This window comes from Rutilus rutilus (assembly GCF_951802725.1).
Source record: "Rutilus rutilus genome assembly, chromosome: 1".
In the NCBI taxonomy this organism is placed as follows: domain Eukaryota; kingdom Metazoa; phylum Chordata; class Actinopteri; order Cypriniformes; family Leuciscidae; genus Rutilus; species Rutilus rutilus.
In genome coordinates, this window is record NC_140209.1 from 51,418,384 (window position 1) to 51,428,799 (window position 10,416).

A 10,416-nucleotide genomic window follows, 5' to 3' on the forward strand; every position below is an offset into this window, starting at 1 on the left:
AATTTGGATGAGAAAATAATCCGCAATACATAAATAAAATAATGCAAATATTATGAAATAGAACTTTAAAAAGGGTGTAAATCAGGATGAATGGGGAATCACATGAGAGGAGACAGTGCCTCCATTGCGCTATGATTGGCTGTTCGTGCGATAAGTCCCGCCTCTTGTTATGTGAATCAGCCTGAGGGGCCTTTTACACGACACCATTTTCAACTAAAAATGGAAAACTTTTCATGCGTTTTGGCTATTCATTTAAACGACAACAGCGTTTTAGGGGCCTTAAAGTGGAAGTTTTCGAAACCAATACCGTTAACTCTGTGTAAACTACAAAAATGTGAATTTGTGAAAACGGTGATGTCACACGCATCGCATGTGTATTATGTGTTCAGTCTTAAGGCGCATAGTGTTTCTTTATAAAGTGACATCGCCAACTACTGGCCTGGCATGAATAATACAGCGTTTTTGTCATTTTCTCGGATCCGTGTGAATGGGGATCGTTTTGACAATGTTGCCATCTGTACACGAAAAACGCGACTTGTCGTGTAAACGTACCTTAATGAGCAAATAATGGTGTAAATGGAAAGACTCATTAAAAAGTAAGGAAACAACTCACCTAGTTGGACATCACCGCTTTGTCATGTCACATTTACACCTGAAAACACAATCTGTATGGGTTTTTTTTAGTGAGCTTGGTGAAATTAATGTGCAATGTTTACCGGGCTTTGATGACTGATGATCCGAAAATTATTTGATTATTTAAAAGGAAAGCTGAGCATCAGTTCACAAATAAAACAGATCTGAAATCTGCATTATTATAGGTATTATTTTGTATAAATGTAAAAATGCTTAAAATGCACTAACTTGATGAGAAATTTAGTTTAGAAGACACCATGAAATCAAAATGGGCATTCTTGTTTTTTTTATGAAATACTGATGTACTTATAAATGATTTATATGTGCACATAATATATTTTTTTAAATCCATGTGCCCTCATAAGCTTTCAAAATAACTTCCCCTCCCTCTTGCAGAGAGATAGGCATTGCAGATGTACAGAGCCTCGCACATGATATTGAGGCCACAAATTAAGAATTTGTTCCCACGATTGACTGGATTTTACGACATTAAAAATGAGGGGATGAATTTATAAAACGTGGCCACAAATGAAGCCTTGGAATGAATTCTTAATTCATGGCCACAGTATCACATGTTAAGTTAAAACTATGCAGTGTTAGTTATCACATACTAGGTGAATACACACTTGTACAGTTTGTGGTGTTTCATACAGTGTGTCTTGATGATCCTGCTCTTCGAGACAGAGAAAGCTTTATCTGTGGCTGAATGTTAACTGCGCTCGCTAAAATATTTGAGATCTTTTAAGAGACTCAGAAGAGGTCAGAGGTTTTTTGGCTCTAACTTGCTATGGCACGAGTGAGTCACTTTTCAACACTGTTCCCAACAGAATCTAAAAACATCCTTGAAAAACATCCAGCCACAAACAAAATATCTGTGTGTAATTTAGATATAAAAAAAATGCAAACAGAAGATTTTATGGAATATTATTTCTTTGTGGTGGTGCTTTTAAAAATCATAATCCAGAATTAAAGCCAAGTTTGGGTTGTTTATGTTTCTTTCCCCTCTGTGTGTGGAGAGAAGGAAGACGAGAAAGAAAAGGGGAATAATGAAGCAACAGAAGAGGAACGAAGGGGAAAGAAGAAAAGTCCCATGAACCTTGAACTATAGGAAATGAATCAGAGGTGATTCTTGTGGCCAATATTTCAATTGTAGTCAAAATTAAATAAAAATTGGCCTCATTTTCTAGTTTAATTTTAATCAAAATTTGAAGACTTGCCCTTACTCTGAAATGATTTTCATATTCAGTTGGTGTCACTTATTTCTTTTGTGGCTGGTGGATAAAAATAGCATTTTTTTGCCTTTCAAATTCTCTCTGAAATATGTCACATTATAGAAATAAAATCGGTTATAAACGGCAAGTCATAATGAGTTTGGAATAAAATATATATATATATATATATATTTTTTTTTTGAAAGTCTCTATATTAGAATGATTTCTGAAGGATCATGTGACACTAATGACTGAGTAATGATGCTGAAAATTCAGCTTTGATCACAGGAATAAATTGCCTTTAAAATATATTCAAAATGAAAACAGTTATTTAAAATTAAAATAATATAAAAAAAAAATTATTGTATTTTTTTTTATCAAATAAATGACAAAACATTTTTTATTATTCCAAACTTTTTGAGCACAAGTGTTTAACATTTAGATATAGTTTACAAATACAAATATGTTTTTATATGCTTACAGAGTGTTGTTGCATCATTAGCTTTGCAACATGTCAACCATTGGAATCAGTTGCGAGTCAAGTATTCTGTTCTGAACCACAAATGTATTCGGGGATGCACATTGTCTGTTAAGTAGTAGAAAACCTAATGTGTTATTATTTTGGACAGGTTGTGAGGAGTGTGTATTCTTCTGGGTGAACACCTCCTTTGTAATGTGGAAAGATTCCAGACACTTCAGCATTGTGTGTGCTGAGGAAGTGCTGTTCAGGTTAGGCAACGGAAAACTCCCTTTTGTCAGAGCTAGTTTGGTTTGAGAGGAGATGTACACTCACTCGGAACAAAGTCACCAGTTTGGCCGGAAGAGGACAACAATAACATGTTGTTTGATGAGAACAAATCAATGAATATAATCCAAAAGGCCTAATAAGAGCCTCTTCATCATAGCAGAGACGATGACAATTGGCCCATTCAAAATACTCTGCAGCGAAAGGTCCAGTGCAGAGGAGTGACCATTTGTCAAAACTCATTACTTCATCATGCTATCAGTGAATAATATGACTTATTATTTGATCTCTCTGTCTCTCTCTCTGTCTCTTTTTCCATCTCGGTTCTCTCATTTTATAGCTTTCTTTCTCTTGTGGTGTGCAGTTCCGCTTTTTTATATCTAGGCAACTTTTTAGAAATTATGAATTTAAAAATGATAGGGCTTTTCAAAAGATTCAAATAATTAAAAACAAATATATGTGATACATTACCATTTCAAAGTTTGGTGGCAGCTATAATTCATAGTTTTATTCAGCAAGAATGCATTAAAGTGTTTAAAAGTCACAGTAAAGACTTTTACATTGTTATTTTAAACTATTCATTCAAAAATACTGAAAAAAAAACACGTTTCTGAAATATTAAGCAGCACAACTGTTTTCAACATTAATAATAAGAAATTTGTCTTAAACAGCAAATCATAATGATTTCTGAAAGATCATGTGACACTGAAGACTGGAGTAATTATGCTGAAAATTCAGCTTTGAAAACACAGGAATAAAATATATTTTAAAATATAGTAAAATAGTATAAATTGCCTTTTACTATTTAAAATTTTAGTAATATTTCACAATATTACAGTTTTTACAGTATTTCTGATCAGATAGCCTTGGTATAATGTAATGCAAAGATTTTTAAACATCTTTAATATAAGTGGAATCTACTTTTTGAGTATGTTTCTCAAACTTCAGTATCGATTGCTTTGTTGGAATTATTCTAAAAAAAAATCTATTTTAATAACATTTGTGTGGTAAAGTTAAATAATATTTTTGAATTATTATCAAAAATATCTATTTGAATGATATCTGTGGTAAAGTTATATCTATATCTAGTATAATATTTAAGTTAAAAGGAGCATATTTCTGGTTTGGTGTTGCTGAAGGGTTACTGGAGCTTTATGATGGGGCTGTGGCGAAACATTGATCTAGACTTCTGTGCATGACCATGTTCACTGGACTAGATAGAGTTCTGAACGGCGTTTATAATTGATCTGCCACACTCGGACTGTGAGTGAACACACCCATGAGTCCCAACAGCTGGCTTTGTGCTGTAATGGCTCTGCAGTTCTGAACAATAGTGTTCTTCTCCGGTCTTTATCCGGTTCATTGAGCCCCGCTGTTGCTCGTGTACAGCATCCTGTCCCAGAGCTAAGATGGTCATAATGACATCACAGCCAAGACAGCGCTCCAATCACAGTGATTATGATCACAGCATAATGTCCAAAGTTGGTTACATTTCTCGTGAATTAAGCTTTGATTGAACAATTATTCGTGGAGCCATGCTACACTCTCAGAAAAAAAGGTACAAAAGCTGTCACTGTGGCGGTACCTTTTCAAAAGGTACCCCTTTGTACCCAAAGAGTCCCTCAAAGGTACATATTGGTACCAAACGTGTACATTTTAGTACCTAAATGGTACATACTGTATTAGAACCCTTTTGAAGGGTACTGTCCCAGTGACAGCTTTTGTACCTTTTTTTCTGAGAGTGAAGTAAGGCCTCTCTATATAAGCACAGCCATGTTCCTTTTCATTTTTTCGCAGATTCATTTTTTTTGAAAAATACGTAAATATATATGTAAATGTAAAAATATGGTTTCCTTTCAATAACAAAAACACAAAAGCAGTGTGAAAACAGCAGTTAAGAAAGCATCTGATCATAGCGATGTGGATATGTTTGCACAAGCTCCAGTCATGTCACGTCACATTTATTTATACAGCACTTTATACAAGATATTGCTTTAATTCAAGCAACTTTACAGTATTTAACATAAACAAATAGTGTCACTGTTTATTTCAGTTAGAATTACAACAAAGTTTCAGCTATAATAAGTATAGCTCTCTCCAGTGAGTTCATGTCTTCACTTGTGTTTGACCTGGAGGGTCAGATGATATTGCCACATTAGAGAAGGCGGAGTCTCAGAGTCACACTATTACGTAATTTGGATTAACCAATGGCAGTTCGAAGGTGTTTACCAGTCAGGGCGAACTTCTCCTGAACGGAGATCCGTCGGGTTCCAGAAGTAAGAACTCCTTTTAATGTTAATCCATAGTATTCACTGTAAAGAAAAAGTTGCTTACATTTTTAAGCACAATCAACTTGGATGTTTAAGTCATTTCAACTTAAATTAAATTAAATTTACTTAAATGAGCTAACTCTTGTGTAACTTATAAACTTTTTTTGGTGAGTTTAAGCAATGTAAAAACGTGTTGTCACAACTTATTGATCATATAATTTTTACAGTGAATTTGTGGTGAAAAACTACATTGCCCATGATGCTGTACAGAAAATTCCACCAATCAGAGTCGAAACAAGCAAAACGCACCAAAAGATCTCTTCAGCTAGATCGTAAATTGTCGTAATTGAGTCAATCTCAATCAACATTTTAAATGAGTAGTTTTATATTTCTCCATCGTTTTAATTTGATTATTGCAATGCTTTATGGGATTGTTCTTTTCTTCATCAAAACTGTTAACAGTCTTGTATAGCAACGCACTTAAAGCCACTCAGAACACTTTAGGAACCTGTTTAAGTGTGCCATTTCTACAGCACTATATGTGAAATAAAATGATCTAAATGAGCAAACATATAATTGTTTGACTGCGTTCCAAAAGCCTTTCTGACAGAGAAATACTTGTTTAAAGCTCGGCATGTACAGAGAGACTGAAAGAGAAGTACATAATCATGAACAGACTTGAACAAATGGGTACATATTACAGATGAAAGAAACCAAGGAATAGTGCAATATCAAAAGGATGAAAGGATGATAGGGGGGCAGGGAGGAGGTGGAGAAGGAGAGAGGAAGCGGGAGACAAAGAAATGGAAGGAGAAAGAGGGAGTGTGGGAGTTACAGCACGAGATGAATAGAGAATAAAAAGATGAACGCTGCACAATTCTGTGGAAAAGAGAAGAACAGAACGGGAGCAGAGAGATGAATGAGAGATTGGATTAGTTGCGAGAGGTTGTCCAGCCAGCCTTGTTCACACTTGACCTCTTGACCTGTCCTTTTCCTAATAAGACTGATGAAATCTGCTCACACACGCGTGTCAGTGATGGGTCTCTGTGGAAGCGATCGTTGTATCTGACCACAGTGCTCTTTTGTTTGAGGCCATTGGCAGCTGCCCACACATTTTTCTAGTACTTTGCTGATAAACGTGGTTCATTTACATGGTTTGGTTTTAAATGCAAATGTCTTTAAATACACAATTTGAGTTCAGGTGATTAAAGTGCTATTTTGGTTTTTAAAGGTGTTTTTTTTTTTTTTTTTTTTACATTGCTTTAACTCATCAAAATAAGTTAAGCAATTTTCAACTTTTTTATGTTATACAAGATTCAACAAATTGTTTAAGTCAGTTTAATGTAATTTAAGTTGAAATGACTTAAACATCCAAGATGACTGTACTTACAAATTTAAGGCAGCAACTTGGACATTTTTTTGCATACCTTTCAAAAGGTTTATGCTTAAAGGCTTGTTATTAGTGTAGTAGACAAATATATGAACTTTGTTAGAAAAATATAATTTTCTTTTTATATTTTAAATGAGTTGGTGCAACATGATTTTGATGGGTATGAGCATAAACCATCTTTTCTTAAATCTGGATCTTTATACAAGAGATGTGTTTGTTCTGATTCATTTTCACGTTAAAATGATCATTTAAAAAGTGTTTCAGGCCTTCATGCTGAAGCAACAGCATTTCAAGATCCTCACCTCAAGATATTCACACCACACTCTCATAATAAAGATTCTTCATTGGTATTGACGTTTCCATAAAAAAAAAACTTTAACATCCGTTAAAACCGGTTCTTTATAGTGGGAAAAATAAATTAATCTTACTAATGCATTAAATTATGTATAACAGAGCTGTTCCTGTCACCTTCATTTTAGGCTGCCGACCACTTGGTTTCATAACTCGGACACCCATTGTGCAAATCTGAAAGGTCATAAGATTTAGAGTTTTGGTATTTAAGGTCATACAAGTTTTGGTATTTAGACGCACCTTTTGATTCCATCACCATGGGCAATGCTGTGAAAACATTTAAAAGTGCACTGGCTGGAGAGAATATGTCAGATCACCACCATCACATTCATTTTATGCTAATGACACATTCACTTATTCAGGCTTATGTCATTCTTTATAAAAAAAATTATCAAAGAGGCGAATTGAATGTTTCTTGCATTACCATGCACATTTATAAAAGAACATCTCAAGTAAAAATAACTTTTATGTCTGTATGAAGTGAATTCTGACATGCAATAAGTAATGACATTGCTATTGATGACATTTGCATTGCATATTTGAATACTGTAAATATGCAAATGCGATTTGTGAGTTAGATTTTTAGTATAGGACATAAAATATAGGTCTACTGAAGGCCTTCATACTTGGAATATAGTGAATGTGTCACGGGATATGCTTAAAAGAAAAGCATCAGCATGAACATTTTGCAAAAGTGTTTCAAAAAAGCAAGCTAAACATGAGGGTGAATAAAATTACATAGGCTATAGCCTATATTATATTTTCAGTGGTATTAATGGCAAACATAAGAAAACATAATAAAATGTTCTATTGGTTCTCATGCATATGTAAATGATGTTTCTAACAAGACTTCAGCACCTTGTCTGAGCTCCCCACTCACTTCCCATCCTCTCTCTCTTTCTCAGTGAGTGCAGCCCTGCCTTTAAGGGGAGGGTAAGATAAGAGTCCACATACAGACCCCTGAAATCCTCCTCAGAGCCACAGTCCCATAATCAACACCGCACAGACAGCTCGCGCGGGGCCGTGCACGCGCTAGACATTGATAAGAAAACTGTTTTAATTTAACCTCCATTAATGTCGCTTTCATTAGGGGCAATGCGAAGACGACGGGACCCTCGTGAATTACACATGGAACATCTTGGATTTGAAAGCCTTTTTTATATATAACTTTTTGTTTTTTTATAGGCTTCTTAATCAGCGGTGATGTGTTGTTAATTGTGGTAATTTTGAACCAAACAAAGGGACCGCACGCGCACCACTTTATATTATAAAATACGTTTTTTTAATAAAAAAAAAGTCCTGTTTGACTGCTAAAACATTTTATATAAATTTAATTACTTTTTATTTTTATTTTTATTGCACATGACTGAACAGATAGGCTACTTTAGATGACCGTTTTCTCAGATAATAAAAAGTGGCGTCGTTATTGGAATGGACCATGTAAATGAATGATTAAATAACTGCCAGTTGAGGAATTCGGGATTGTGGTGCTTCGCCTGGGAAAAAAAAAACCCTCTACACTTTAATCCGCAAACTGCATTTCAAAGGACTTCAAATGGGCCACTTGCTCCTCAGAAAAGAGACTCATTCTGCCGTGGAGGGCAATTTGAATGTTTGCGCACTGAGAGGAATGTCGAGCCTGCAGAGCCGCTGAGGGACTCAAACTGCTGCTTAATTAACCCGATATTTGCTTGCGAGTCGGAGCCCAGTGCTGAGCGTCTCGTGAGCGTCTCTCTAAATGCGCGCTGTCCCGTGGAGCCCCGCAGCGGCACGGCAGCAAGATGAGATCGCGGATCCCGCTACTTCTCGCGGTACTTGCGGCGGCGTGTCTGCGGTTTGGCAGTGCGGAGGTAAGAGCGTCTCAATGGACATTCTAATGAATCTCAATTTCCTATAAGTGAGAGTTCATTGGTTTCTGATGCATTCTTATGATTCTTTAACAATACACAGTAGCCTAGTAAGTTTTTTTATTTTTATTGATAATGACTTGTTTGATGGCGATATACATCCCAAATAAATAATCTGTCATTATTTACTCACCCTCATGTTTTTCCAAACAATTTTTTTTTGTTCTCCTTAAGAGTTAGTGGTGACCACATGTCAAGCCTCCAAAAGGACAAAAGCAGGCAAAAGTGTTTCATATGACACATGCTGTATATTCTTTTGGACCCACAGGATAGATTTGTTTCCCAGACAGCAACATTGTCGGCCCAGATCCGGGCCACATCTGGTACATGTGTAGTCAACCAGACGTGGGCCGGATCTGGGCCGATATGTTGCTGTCTGGGTTGGGAAACAAGCCAAAATTAAAGTCTTTCCCCCCAGAAAATCTTCCCCTCTGCTGTAGCTCTCTTGCATTTTCAATTCCAAATATTTGAACTGGCGAGTCACGTTTATAGCAACCCACTTCAGAAGCAACAATTTGTTTAAATGTTATTAAAACAGGCAAGATGCGTCTACATGTTTTAACCTAAATGTTGAAAATCTTACCTCCATTGCAACTCTTAAATCTCATTATAGATTTCTGATATTAGAATTGTTGCATAGTTTGTTATGACTCATTGACCAATAGAAATTGACATTGTCAATGACATCAAACCTGACCTGACCTGTCGCAGATTTATTTTAAAAGATTTCAGAGCTTTTTCAAAGGGAAAGATTTCTAGAGAATCTAGAAATTTAAATCTGAATGGCTTCAGAATATTACACAAGAGTCTTACGGAATACTTTTATTACGGTTTATTTTGTACTCTTTGTAGTTCGACAGACCTCCTGTATGGAAATAATGTGATATTTGATATGCAATAAGATATGCTTTAAGTGTGTAAAATCAATTTAAATTATATTTAAATATATTAAAAACTGAAAATGATATAACCAATATATGTTTCACATTCAAAAGAAAGCATCGCTACAACTTCTGAAAGTGAACGGCAGTGTTTTAGAAATACATTAAAAGTAATGTCACAAATCTGATATTTGACATGTCATTTTAACATCAATAAACAAACAAAAATTAAATACCAACAACTCCATGAATTGAATATAGCCTACAATGATTCATATTAAAGCTACAAAAGTTGTTCAGTTAAGAGCAGTGAGTGATTTTCTCTTTTTCTTTTGATGTTTGACAGACAGTAGCAGGTACAGTCTTCTGTATTAGGCTGCTGTCACTTTAAGACCTAATGCACGGATCTTATTGATACACATTAGATTTCATTGAGCCATATTGAGATGTTTTCCACAGATTAATGCGCTTAATAACTCTTTTTAACGTCAAGCAAGTCACACGTAAGTAACAGTCGTGTGCCCAGTCTATTCTCTGCTATATGTGTCGACCTCAAACTTTTTGAAGTAGCCCATTAAAATCATTCAGATAGGCAATGCATATCGCGATATGTGCTATATTTTAATAATTTTGATATGTCGCGCAGCCAAATTTTGCATGATACAATTTTTTTTTTCTATTTTAATTTTGGGTGAATAATTCCTTTTGTCAACTGTGTAGGCCTATTGGATTTTTCTTCCCATTGCTTCAAAGCCTCTTTGAATAGTGTTACTTACTGCCACATGAACTTATGGATAGTTTTCCTGTGGCAACCCACAACATCATAAATCACCCATGGAGAATCATAAAGAATTACCCATGACTGATTCTATTAAATGAATCAGTGATCTGATGCCCGAAGGCTCCAGGAACTTGTAATCGTCATCGGTGCACCAAGGATTGTTGACATTTAGCACCCCGAGATCTGCAGGTTCTAATGTGTTTGCCCTTTCGTTGACCATCACAGTTGTGTTGCATTAGGCACTCAA

General features: G+C 35.4%; 1 protein-coding gene across 1 annotated transcript in view; it reads left to right on the plus strand.

Annotated features, from left to right (window-relative positions):
• The first annotated feature begins 8,239 nt into the window (after positions 1-8,239).
• The window catches only part of pdgfbb (platelet-derived growth factor beta polypeptide b), an 8,280-nt gene continuing 6,103 nt past the window's right edge, over positions 8,240-10,416 (plus strand). The window contains exon 1 of the mRNA XM_084414021.1: positions 8,240-8,450. Coding sequence (XP_084270147.1) covers positions 8,382-8,450 — 69 coding nt within the window. The 5' untranslated portion in view covers positions 8,240-8,381. The remainder of the gene's footprint in view (positions 8,451-10,416) is intronic.